The 13,697-nt window shown below is 40.6% G+C and overlaps 1 protein-coding gene across 11 annotated transcripts in view; it reads right to left on the bottom strand.

Annotated features, from left to right (window-relative positions):
• LOC108275110 (protocadherin alpha-C2) overlaps positions 1 to 13,697 on the bottom strand; it is a 77,507-nt gene that overhangs the window by 16,343 nt on the left and 47,467 nt on the right. The window contains exon 1 of one of the 11 annotated variants that reach the window (XM_017485703.3): positions 2,229 to 5,212. The exons of the other annotated variants lie outside the window; for them this stretch is intronic. Within the exon in view, the coding sequence (XP_017341192.1) occupies positions 2,229 to 4,844 (2,616 nt within the window). The 5' untranslated portion in view covers positions 4,845 to 5,212. Of the gene's footprint in view, positions 1 to 2,228; positions 5,213 to 13,697 lie in introns of those variants that run through there. 11 annotated transcript variants of the gene reach the window in all.

Raw genomic sequence — 13,697 nt, 5'->3', positions numbered from 1 at the left:
TAGAAGAAGAATGGTTATCTACAAAGACAAAATAAAACAACAGAGGTTATAAATTATATTTACAGTGATATCTTCATTCTTCATTCTTTTCCTGCAGAGGACAGGGTTAGTGCGTAAACACCCACATACAAACACACACATGCACAAAGTCATGTCAAGATCATAGACTCTTGAAAGAAAAAAATATAGTAACAGCCAATCCATTTCATAAAGTCTGAGTTTGCACTGAAAGAAAAACACAACAATAAAACCTAGCATGTGTTATATTTTGAAACAACTGAAAAACATCGGTCATATCAGCATTAAGGATTTCTTTGCAAAAAAATACAAATACATGAAGAGATAGATAACAAAATGTTGATTATCGTGAAAAGAGCAGCTAGAGACTGTAAGAATCTGGAAATGAGAATTGAATCTGTACTTCCATAGTAGTCCAGACTTTCTGTCTCTAACACACATAAACAGAGAAATCCAAACCATGTTGTAAGAGGTATCCTCTTCAACATTATTTATTCTCTTCAACATTATTTACAAATCTATCATAACAATGTGTGGACTGAACTCGTTGCATTTATGAGCTTGTCACATAAACACAGCTCACATTCCTTGTATGTGTGATGTTGGTTTCTGTGTTGTTGTGTTTCATGAATCAAACAAGTTTTGTAGCAGTCATTATTAAACCAAACACAAAACCAACACACTGCAAAACACTGCCAGAAGCAGCAGTATAATGCGTTCATGTAAGTCTGTCTAATGTGCACGCTTAGCAAATGGATGGTGATATAACACCCATTCACAGTGTACACACTGTCTCCCAAAAGAAGTGCTGCCTTTATATCCCTTATTAGGAAATTTGCTATTATGAAGTTGTTTCAACTTTTAGATTTTGAATCAGCTTTTCACATGTGCACATGTCCAGAGGGTACAAATTATACAATTATATCAATATGTATCATCTCTCTATTCTATCTCATTGCATACTGACAATTTTTACCCAAGTAGGGAAAAATAAATATGTATCTCATATCTTAGAATGATGGGTGTGAGGAGAGAGGGAAAAAAATAAGCTCTCAGGTTCAGTCTGGTCTTTCTTGCCCTCACTCCCTTGTTCTTTCTCTCCCATGCTAATGCTCTCTCTCTCTGCCAAGTGGACACACCTCGCCTAGATACAGTGCTCATAACCCTGCAACAACCAATCACATCACTTCTCCCTGCTTTTTCCAAAGCAAAAGGCCCAATCAGCTGGTGGCAACATGGAGCTACACATCATCAACACTAAATTACAAGAAAGAACAAACATGACTGGCATTTAATGAGTGAGGCAGGCATTAACCAACAATTACTTATTCCTACCATCTACCACTTTCATGTTATGGCTTTCTTTACATGCAGATGCCAAATAAAAATAAAAATAAATAAATAACAGATGCAACAGGACAGTTACAATTATATGCACCTTTTGAGTTACTGCTACTGTGAATTGAAATGCTACCTTTATACCACAACATCTTGCTCGGTAGTACAGTAACCATGAACTTTGATGCAGCATTGTGTTGACAATTATTGATACTACCGAGGATTGCAGAATAAAATACTAGCTTATGTTAATCATCAACAATCAATCAACCCATTTGTAATCAGATCATAAGATTACAGCCCATGTTAAAGGACTAATCATAATCCAATCACACATTCTCTTGATGAAGATGGACTAGTCCAGAACAGTGCTACTTGAAGTGTTAAGAGTGAGAACAGAGAATCTGCGGTGTTGCTTGCATTTCTCACCTCTAAATATAACACACCCAGCTGTACTGCTACTGAAGACTGCACTGCAGTGCAAAAAGAGAGAGCAAGGGAGAACGAGAGCAATTAAGGGAGGGAGGAAAGCAGCACAAGCATGAGAAGGTTGAGAGTGCTTTTTCTTGAATACAGAGTACAAATGATATTTCATGGATGCTGAAAACCTTTAAAGAATACTCAAACATGCTGTCTCAATAAGACAATGGCACAAATAGTTGCAGAATGTTCAACAACAGTGAAAGCACTCACACATCCATGTACATTATATGTAACCTTTGTCTCATTTTATTAGAAAATTGAATACTTAAATTAAGTTAGCTGTAATTACAATCCACATGGTATGAGGGGCAATGACAACATCATCAAGCAAATACCACACAGACCAGGGAAAACAATAGCTCTCAGACAAATGTGGGTGTGGCACACACCTGTATGGCGGTGGCATCTGGCATACTAAGCCTGCGCACAAACTGCCCGCTCTGACTGGTGAAGAATCGTTCAGCCCCTGAGCCCCAGGTTCCACTCACAGGTCGTCCCATGTTATAGAACATGAATGTGTCACTTCCTGAAGTGGCTGTTAGGCAGGTCTTGTAGCAGTAGGTTTTGGTCATAGATCCATTTCCACGAACTTCAATATAGTGCGGTTCTACTTTAAGGTCCCTTCGTAGAGCCACAGCTTGTTGCTGCTGGTTTCCTCCTCCACCTCCACCTCCACCACCTCCACCTGATGCTCCACCACTGCCACCACCACTTCCACCACCACTCCCTCCACCATTTCCTCCACCCTCTTTGGGTGCCTTCTTCTTGGATCCACCACAGCAGGGCGAGCAGGAGCATGCATCAGGCTGGCTGCAGTAGGCATGGCAACGCACAATGGCGAGGACAAAAACGGTAACCAAAAAGACAAAGGTGGTGGCAGTGAGGGCAACAATGAGGTATAGTGTAACACTGGAGAAAATTAGAGTTCCATGGGGTCTAATGATGCGCTTAGGGTCAGATGCCACTTTTGGAGGGAGCTCCATGATAGCCACATTAATGGTTGCAGAGGCAGAGCGTGGTGGCTCTCCATGATCTTTCACATGCACTGTGAGGCTGAAGACTGTGGAGTTGTCCTCAACAACACGACGTGTTGTTCGGATCTCACCTGTGTGCTCATGCACCTTGAAAAGGTCTAGTTCAGAGGGGTGTTCGAGTGTGTAGAGTAGCCAAGCATTCTGCCCTGCATCGCCATCCCATGCCAACACTCGAGTCACTAGCATACCTGCCTCTGCATTACGAAGGATAGTTTCAGCCATGTGAGAAACATTTGCTGCTGGGTGGACAAACCATGGTGTGTGGTCATTGGAGTCCATGACATAAACATAAACTGTTGCTACTCGGCTCAGAGGTGGTACACCATTGTCCTGAGCTTTGACCTGGAAATGAAACTCCCGCAGCTTCTCAAAGTCAAAAGAGCGCAGGGCATAGACCTCACCTGTGGCCGGTTTCACGGACACGTATGACCCCACAGAGATCCCGTGGTTGTTGTCATTGAGGACGGTGTATGTGATGCGTGCATTCTCATTTGCATCAGGATCTGTGGCCTTTACAACACACAAAGGAGCACTTGGAGCATTGTTCTCAGTGACATACACAGTGTATGATGTCTGCTCAAAACGAGGTGGGTTGTCATTAACATCTGCCACATCTACACGAACAGTCATTGAAGAGGAGAGAGGTGGGGTTCCACCATCAACTGCTGTTATTGTGACATTGTATGATGATATTGTCTCTCTATCCAGGAAGGCAGCTGTGACTATAGTGTAGTGGTTCCGAAACGACTTTATTTTAAATGGGAGGTCAGGAGGAATAATGTCTAGGGTGACATGTTTGTTTTGTCCAGAGTCACGGTCATTAACACTAATCAAGGCCACGCCAGTGTCTGCTCGAGCATCCTCCCGCACTGGACTGGATAGAGTAGAGAGTACAATCTCAGGTGGGTTATCATTTACATCCAGCACCTCCACAACTACTTTGCAGTGCACTGCTACTGCCCCATGCCCCCTGTCCATAGCCTGAATGTACATTTCATAACTGTTGGTCTCCTCATAGTCCACGTTACTCCTGACACGAATCTCTCCAGTGTCTGAATCCATGCTGAACATCTGCCGAACCCTTTCAGGTGTGTATGAACTAAAAGAATAAAAAACTTCTCCATTTGTGCCTTCATCCCGGTCTGTTGCATTCAGTTTAATCACCAGAGCACCAAGGGGCGAATTCTCCCGCAATTTTACTTTGTACACGGAGCTGTCGAACTTTGGAACGTTGTCATTGGTGTCCAAAACGCGTACGTTGATTTTCGCCGTGCCAGAGCGTGGGGGAGAGCCTCCGTCAGTAGCAGTGAGAAGTAGCTGATGAGATGGAACCATCTCCCTGTCAAACGGTTTTTTCAGAATGAGCTCTATGTGCTTTCCACTGGCAGGTGGTTTGTTTGATTCCAGCGCAAGATGCTCGTTTGGCGAGAGGCGATAATGGCGAATGGAATTTGAGGCGTCGTCAGCGTCCTGGGCGCCTTCGATAGGAAACTTTGCGCCAGGCTGAGCTGCCTCCGAGATCTCCAACTGATACTCGTCTCTGGGGAAAAGCGGCGCATTGTCGTTTGCATCCAAAATTTCGACCTCCACGTTGTGCGTCTCGGATGGGTTTTCTAAGACCACTTCGAGGCTAAGAAGGCAGCTGCCGCTGAACTCACACAGAGTCTCGCGGTCGATCCGATCACTGACGGAAAGCTTACCGGTTTTGTGGTTAATGCTGAAGTATCGCCGCGCGTTGTCCGAGTTTATCCTGATCCGGCGAGCCGAGAGCGTTACAAGATCCAATCCCATATCACGAACGAGATCTCCGACGACTGCGCCGGATTCCAACTCCTCGGGAATGCTATAGCGAATTTGTGCATTTGTAAGGCCACTCAATACAAAAACGACGACGAAATAAAAACAAAGAAGTACACTATCATTTATGCTTCTGCATCGCCCCGCAACAGCCATCTCAAGCTGGCACAGCATCTGCAGACGGATTAAAAACTGTTTTCCGCCTTTCGAGCTTGGCGTGTGCTTGCTTCTGCCACGGCATCAAAAATCAGGGAGAGCCATCGGTTCTACCTCGACTATGTGCAGGACGACCAGAATCTCCTCTCCGCTTCCACGTTAAACGGACATTTTCCTGCTCTGTCCATGGCCCCTTCTTTGTGTTCACCCTATATTTTTCCCCAATATTCAGCGAGGCTGGTTATTGTTTCTCCTCAGTTGGCCGCAGCCTCTCCCCTGTCTTTCTTTCTCTCTCCTCCTTTGCGCTCGCTGCACTCTACAGGCGGGGGAGGGGGAGCTGCACCCTCTCCATCAAACACACACACACACACCAAAAAAAAAAAAAAAAAAACAGCGACAAATCGCTTAAAGACAAAATGCGCCCTACATATTTCTATTGGCAAAATAAAGAAGAAAATAATCTAATTGTATCGACGTCTGCTAAAATGTTTGCATTTCACATTGCCGTCATAAATACCTATCGCAAACATCGATGAATTCAATCACACGGAGAGTGCCGCCGCCCTTTTTCCATTGTGTGTCCTCTGTGCATGTAGCTGAGACACTTGGCTCTATCTCGCCTACACTGCTTTTATTTTTATTTCCTAATAAAACAGTCTCCTTAACACAATATTTCTGATAGAATATGCAAAAGAATAATGCAAATTGTTAACAATTAGAAATATTGCCACAATAGTAATATCCTTTTTTTTTTTATTATTATTATTATTATTTAACAATAATACACATTTTGCCATGTTTTCTGTGCCCCCTTTTATGAGACAAACACCAGCACAAAATCTCTGATTGCTGTTTCACTATTGTCCCTGGCTCACAGACTGACAGCTCAAATAACCAAACATTATGATCACAGGATCTCTAAAAGCATGCTCTATCCCATTCCCTCTCCTCCGTTATACCAGCAGGAAACAGGGGTTGTGTCCTCATTCACCGGCTTATGTGCAGCACTGCCTAACTGTGCACATTCTGCTGCAAACCAGGTCACCAGCAAGATGCCATTTGCCTTCCTTGCCACGACTGTCAAAACAGACCACTAAGAGTCACCCAGCCATCCTGCAACTGCTCAAATAATTTGGTGGGGTATCTTGGCAGGGCATATACAATCATATAAAAAAAGAAATACAGTGCATCCGGAAAGTATTCACAGAACTTCACTTTTTCCACATTTTGTTATGTTACAGCCTTAATTCAAAATGGATTAAATTCATTATTTCCCTCAAAATTCTACAAACAATACCCCATAATGACAATGTGAAAGAAGTTTGTTAAAAATCTTTGAAAATTTATTTTTTTTAAAAAAGAAAGAAAAAAGAAAAAAAAAAGCACGTACATAAGTATCCACAGCCTTTGCTCAATACTTTGTTGAAGCACATTTGGCACCAATTACAGCCTCAAGTCTTTTTGAGTATGGTGCTACAAGCTTGGCACACCTATTTTTGGGCAGTTTATCCCATTCTTCTTTGCAGGACCTCTCAAGCTCCATCAGGTTGGGTGGGGAGCGTGGGTGCACAGCCATTTTCAGATCTCTCCAGAGATGTTCAATCGGGTTCAAGTCTGGGCTCTGGCTGGGCCACTCAAGGACCTTCACAGAGTTGTCCTGTAGCCACTCCTTTGTTATCATGGCTGTGTGCTTAAGGTCATTGTGCTGTTGGAAGATGAACCTTCGTCCCAGTCTGAGGTCCAGAGCACTCTGGAGCAGGTTTTCATCAAGGATGTCTCTGTACATTGCTGCATTCATCTTTTCTTCGATCCTGACTAGTCTCCCAGTTCCTGCCACTGAAAAACATCCCCACAGCATGATCCTGCCACCATCATGCTTCAATGTAGGGATGGTACTGGCCAGGTGATGAGTGGTGCCTGGTTTCCTCCAGACATGACGCTTGCCATTTAGGCCAAAGAGTTCAATCTTTGTTTCATCAGACCAGAGAATTTTGTTTCTCATGGTCTGAGAGTCCTTCCAGTGCCTTTTGGAAAACTCCAGGAGGGTTGTGGCTTCCATATGGCCACTCTACCATACAGGCCTGACTGGTGGAGTGCTGCAGAGATGGTTGTTCTTCTGGAAGGTTCTCCTCTCTCCACAGAGACATGCTGGAGCTCTGTCAGAGTGACCATCAGGTTTTTGGTCACCTCCCTGACTAAGGCCCTTCTCCCCAGTCGCTCATTTTGGCCGGGCGGCCAGCTCTAGGAGGAGTCCTGGTGGTTCCGAACTTCTTCCATTTACAGATGATGGAGGCCACTGTGCTCATTGGGACTTCCGATGTGGCAGAAATATTTCTGTACCCTTCCCCAGATCTATGCCTTGATACAATCCTGTCTCGGAGGTCTACAGACAATTCCTTGGACTTCATGGCTTGGCATGCTTTGTTAACTGTGGGACCATATATAGACAGGTGCAGGCCTTTCCAAATCATGTCCAATCAACTGAATTTACCACAGGTGGACTCCAATCAAGTTGTAGAAACATCTCAAGGATGATCAGTGGGTACAGGATGCACCTGAGCTCAATTTTGAGTGTCATGGCAAAGGCTGTGAATACTTATGTACATGTGCTTTTTTGTTTTTTATTTTTAATAAATTTGCAAAGATTTCAAACAAAATTCTTTCACGTTGTAATTATGGGGTATTGTTTGTAGAATTTTGAGGAAAATAATTAATTTAATCCATTTTGGAATAAGGCTGTAACATAACAAAATGTGGAAAAAGTGAAGCACTGTGAATACTTTCCGGGTGCACTGTAAGTACACACCATGGATTTTTTATTTTTTTTTCTTAACGTGTATTTAAACAAGTAAACATTTGATCCTCTTTGAAACAGTGACTATTAATAAAGGCGATACATATGACATTAAATTGATATTTTGTAGTAATTTTCACAATTTAAATGAACAAAAACAACAACAACAACAACAAATCAGTCACATGGAAAAATTAAGTACACCCCTACATTTATCACAGTTTCAAATCCATAAAATTAGAATCAGGAGTTCAAGATTGGGTGATTAGAACCTGCTTAAGGACCGCAGGTGGAAACTGTCTTAATCAAACCTCTCACATCTAGTGTCTTGTGTTCCCTTTGTTATTGAGGTGTGTGGGGTCATCATACCAAGATCTAAAGAGTTCTATAAGGCCTTCAGAAAAAAAGGTTGTGGCAGCCTATGAAGTAATGAAGTAACAGTAAGCACTATTACCAAATATAAAATGCAAACACAGTTTATTCCATTATGTTAGAGATATTGTCTTTAAGTTGTTGAAGACTATAAAGTACAGTTAAAGATTTGTACCTTATATGCTACAATTGTACATCTATCTGAACATCCAAGCAGCCAATTATACTACATTTGATCTTGGCACAGTGCCTTGGAATGTCGTAGGACCAGGCAGTAAAATATGTACATTGGCTATTAATGCACCCATGAAAATATCTTAAACTGTCATTATAAGTGAAAGTGTGATTCTGCATCTATCTATCTATCTATCTATCTATCTATCTATCTATCTATTTATCTATCTTCCAGTTGGTTGGTTTGTGCTCAGGTATGAAGACCAAAATTAGGCCACTTCAATGCCAAACTCTGTAGCTGCAGTGATTCAGACAGAAAATCATATTATTTACCTATCATGCACAGTAAGGGGGTGGAAGCGAGAACAAAAGTTCACCTTGGAGCTGCACTTCAGTGCTATAGCACAGGTGAGGAGTGGGCTGTTAAGTTAGTCAGTACAGACTAACATGAAGCATAATGGCATGGTCAAAACAGTGTAGGATTATAAGTATATCAGATGTTATATCTATTAGGAAGAAAATAATAATTATATGCCTACTATTTCGACTGAAATTCTAAAAATTTGTATTTTTAGAAAACCAAGATGGCAAAGCAAAAGAAGAACGAACATCCATTCAAGACCACACTGCATTTCATAGCAGATTCTCCCAGCCGGTCGTGGTGTTTATTTACACAATTTGAGATGGAAAATGAAAAAGACACCTGTAATCTCATCAATTACATTCATCACAGTATATTTGGAGCACCTAGCTTTTTAGTGTTTCTGTATCTATTGCCACATGAATACACACACATGCACACACAGACACACACACACACACATACACACACAGACACACACACACACACACACACACACACACACACACACACACACACACACACACACACACACACACAGTGTATTGTGGTATTGAAGATGTTCTATTGAAAATGAGGATATCTTTTTTTCTATTCCCCTAGAATCAGTCTCACCTTTTTTCACAGCTAGTTGTTTTTACTCATGAATTTTCAAATTAATTTATGTCAGTTAGTCTCCATTTAGAAAGATGCCTGCCAGCAATGTGGACATATGGTATTCTCATGCTGCTGTGGCAGTGTGCATGCCTAAGTAATTCTTTCTGTCTTAGAAATATACAATGAAATATGTTCACGTCATTCTTTGAAAACACTTTGTTTGTTTATTTGTTTGTATTTTTTTGCAGATAGATTAGATATGAGACTAATGATTTACTGACAGGCTATACTATACAAGTTTTATGATATGCACATGTAATTACAAACTATAATCTGAAATCCTGTATTTGTCTCTTCAGGTAAGATTCAAGTTCAATTACAAAAGATGCAATGTGCACCAGTAAGAAGTGGCATCAGGTTTTCTTTGGTGATCCACAGGATTCAGGGAGTCATGTTTCCCATTATTCCATGAAGAAGAAAATCCCAGAGTGTGGAGGAAATGAGAATACTGATACTTCCAGCAAATGGATGCCTAAAATGTAATAGATTTAATGATGTGGGCTGGCACACACCATATACTCAGGACAGCTCCTCTGCACTGAAGGCAAGCTAAATGGGGAGTGATTAGAGATGTGACTGTGCAGCAAATCATCATTCTCTATCTGTGGCAAAATTATCTGACCTTATAGCTGTACAATGTGAGGCCAAAGGCTTAATATTATCAAAAACACCCTGAGGAATGCTAATGAGAAGATGCAGAATTGGCCTGTCACCTTGCTTGACCTCAATTCCATGCACTTGTAAGAAGTCCTGGATCATAACAGCATGAAATGCCTTGTAATGGCTACCAACCTTTCTCACATCAAGCACTATCCTTATGCAGGAAAGGGTGAAAACATGTGCTAGGTGATAGATGGATGTCTGGTTGGCTGCATGGAAGTATGGATAGATAGATACATAGATAGAGTTCAGTGTCATGATTTAAGTACAGCAACTTGGTATGAATAACTGACTCTCATCATTTATATTACATACCTTTGAAATATTAACAGACCTCATTACTGTGCCTTAATCGGTTCTCTTTAAAAAGTCATTCATAAGCATGAAGGTCTGAAAGTTAGCCGACATTATGTCTATGTGAGTCATTTTGGTGTCTGTCCACTACACTGTAACTGACTGAACTGTATTTCCCGTTATCATATTACTGCTGGCTATGAGAGGTGACCTCATCACATTCACCATTCACATCCAGAGACTGAGGGCGATGACATCACCTCAAATCTATTACAAAAACCAGTGTAAGGAGTGTTAAATGAAGCCAAACAAAGACAGAAAGCTGAACTGTATACTTGTATTCATTCATAAATTCATTCATTAATTTATACTATTATAATATTCCTGTGTTTATTCATTTATACATTCATTCCTTCATCTCCAGTAATCAGTTAAATGTCAGGTGGACCCTTACTACCATCCTCTATCCCTCTCTCTTTGTTAGGATTTAATGTACTCCCCGTTGTGCACTCTCTTGCTCAATCCTTTCTCCTGTAGTGCCAAACAGTACCCACAGAGGGCTGAGTATAAATGTCTTGCTATCAGAAAACCAACGTTGCAGTTCAGTGTGTGTGTGTGTGTGTGTGTGTGTGTGTGTGTGTGTGTGTGTGTGTGTGTGTGTGTGTGTGTGTGTGTGTGTGTGTGTGTTGGGGGGTCAAAAGTGTAGTGTAAAGGACCATGGGAAAACTTGTCTCAAATATACTGCTGTATCGGATATATGTATAGGATTTTTTGAAAGGCTACTGTCTTGTCCAGTCAGAACAATGATGTCACACTCAGATAGTTCCACTTACGGTTCTGTATTGTGCAAAGAGGTATAGGTGTAGGTGTGTGTGGTTCAAACTCTACTAGAGAGAGGGGTGTTTGGAAGAGTCCACTTGGAAAGAAACAGGGCCTTTTTAACACAGACTTTTCACAGAAACAAGATATTTAGCATTTTGGAAAAAAGTCCCTCATTAGCTGTGCAAGTGAAGTGTGTCTGAGATTGTAGGTGGTGAATCTAGTTCAGTGAATCCAGTTCAGATCAATTACAGAGATTACTGTAAGCCATATGGACACAGGAGACATACTAGTTGACTGGTTTCACCTCCTGCAACCTCAGCAGCACTATTCACAGCTGATGAAAGACTGATAGCAAGATGGTTATAGTCAGCCCTCTGTGGGTACAGCATGGTACTACAGCAAAAAGTAAAGCACAAGAGAATGCACATGACAGGAAGCACATTACAGCCTGACTGTACAGCAGACAGAAGAGTCCAGGTGGAGGAAACACTCAGTGTACATGCTACACCAGCCACTACTCTCCAGTTATATGATCATTTCAGATTTTCACCCTGTCTATATAGTTAGTGAAAAAGGTGAATTATTTTCATATTTACCAGCCTAGAAAAACCAAATTAATCAGATACAATATATTTAAGATTTTTATACCGTTACCATTAAATCCTTTTTAAACTTTGATAATCATTTGTTTCTCATGCTATCCTAATGTTTGGTATAAACTCAGAGACTTAAATAAAGACAGGTTGTTTTTAAGATGAAAAGACACTCCGAAGCCTTTACAAGATGCTTAAGTTTAATTATGCTGCATAAAAATAAACAGAGTAAAGACAATAGAATGGACCTCTGAACAAATAGCTTAATCTATACATTTCTCAGTCTCACCAAGGCCATAATTTAAGTAAAAAGCAAGACCATGTCTGTCTCTGGGATTCAGTATCACCATGGGTAAGAGCAAACCTACATGGACACAGAGAGGTCATGCAAAACTCCTCAGAGACAGTATCTGCAGCTCAGGATCAAACTCTGGACCCACGAGCTAAAAGGCACCAGCACTACCTGTTGTGTCTCTGTCATAATCTGAATAAGAAAGGGCTGCTGTGACAGTGGATTTCATTTCAAGCAAGCAGGAGGACACCTTATTTCACCTGATAGATCAGTTGATCAATAGGTGGGGTTTCTATTTGGCTGAAATAAAAACCTTTATTCACATTAGAAAAAAATCTATCCATTCATACAACTTCAGGAACTGCTTTATTCTGTTTGGGGTCAAGGTGGATCCGGAGCCTATTCCTGAAAAATGGGGAACAAAGCAGGAACACACCCTGAATGGTCCACTGCAGGGCTCCACACAAGAACACACACCCACACACACCTAGAGGCAATTTCAAGTGGACAAGCTACTTAGTGGCATGTTTTTGGAAGGTAAACAGAAATATGAGTACCTGGAGAAAACCCACAGATACATGGAAAGAACATGCAAAAATCCACACTGGCCAGTAACAGGAGCTCAAGAGCTGTGAGACAACAACACTACCTCTGTACCACAGTGACAAGAGTTCAAGTCCAAACATTATACATTAAGATTTGTTTCTAACTTTGATGCCAACCTTTTCTAACAGAAACATTCCAACCCAGCAAAAAAAAAATAAAAAAAATCATGTGACTCATAAGTGAACATACTGTATGCTGAATAAAGGAAAAGTCATCATATATATCTCATCATGAGATTATTATATAAATATAGAAGATCAATAAATATATATTTTAAACATATTTACTCATTTCAAGCTTACAGGGCTCTTAGTTGATCATCTGCCAATAGAATAAGACTTGAAATTAATAAACATATCTACATGGTGTTCAAAAAGTCAGAAACCAATTAGAGTAAATCATACACTGTACTTAGTTTTGCATGTATTATTTAAATATATATTTACATATAATCTAAATGTTTGCGCTTACGCTCTACACATTTTCTCAGCCGTTGTATCATGTTTTTGTGGATTTTGCTCAACATATTCAGATCAACATATTTGCTCAACATATTCCAACTGGTTTCTAACTTTTCAAACACCCTGTACAATTAGGCTTAATCTTATTTTAATTAATGTTTAGTTTATTTAGAAGCAATGTAATAAAGAAAAAGTATTAGTTGCTATTGGACATATTCTGGATTTTTAAGTTTTGCAGTGAAAGCCTACGCTTATTAAATTCCTAGGAATTTCTAGGAACACATTAATTGAAATGTTGCAAGATAATAAAATGAGGAGTATATAAATATAAATGTGGAGTAAATAAATATTTGTTTCTGAATAATATCCATCCATCCATCCATCCATCTTCTATACCGCTTTATCCTTTTTAGGGTCACGGGGAACATGGAGCCTATCCCAGGGAGCATCGGGCACAAAACGGGGTACAAATGGACAGGGTGCCAGTGTCTAAATAATATGATTTAAGATTAATGATGAAATAATAAAACAACAGTTTAATGGTTAAATGCATGTCTGGTGATAGTAAAAGTCAGTACAGTGACATTGCACAAGAATAAACACGGTAAGGAAAGCAGAATAGGTCTGTGAAGCACAAAAAGGTGTTGAAAAAAGAAAACAGGACTGAATCAGCATGGACTGACCTTTAAATGCTGGACTCTAAATGAGTTGTCTAGGGACATACACATTATCAGGAAGATCTTTCACCCCTGTTACACCCCTGTTACACATGCAATGCAAGACTC

The sequence above is a fragment of the Ictalurus punctatus genome, chromosome 14 (assembly GCF_001660625.3).
Source record: "Ictalurus punctatus breed USDA103 chromosome 14, Coco_2.0, whole genome shotgun sequence".
Classification (NCBI taxonomy): Eukaryota; Metazoa; Chordata; class Actinopteri; order Siluriformes; family Ictaluridae; genus Ictalurus; species Ictalurus punctatus.
This window is presented reverse-complemented; position numbering and strand designations above follow the sequence as displayed.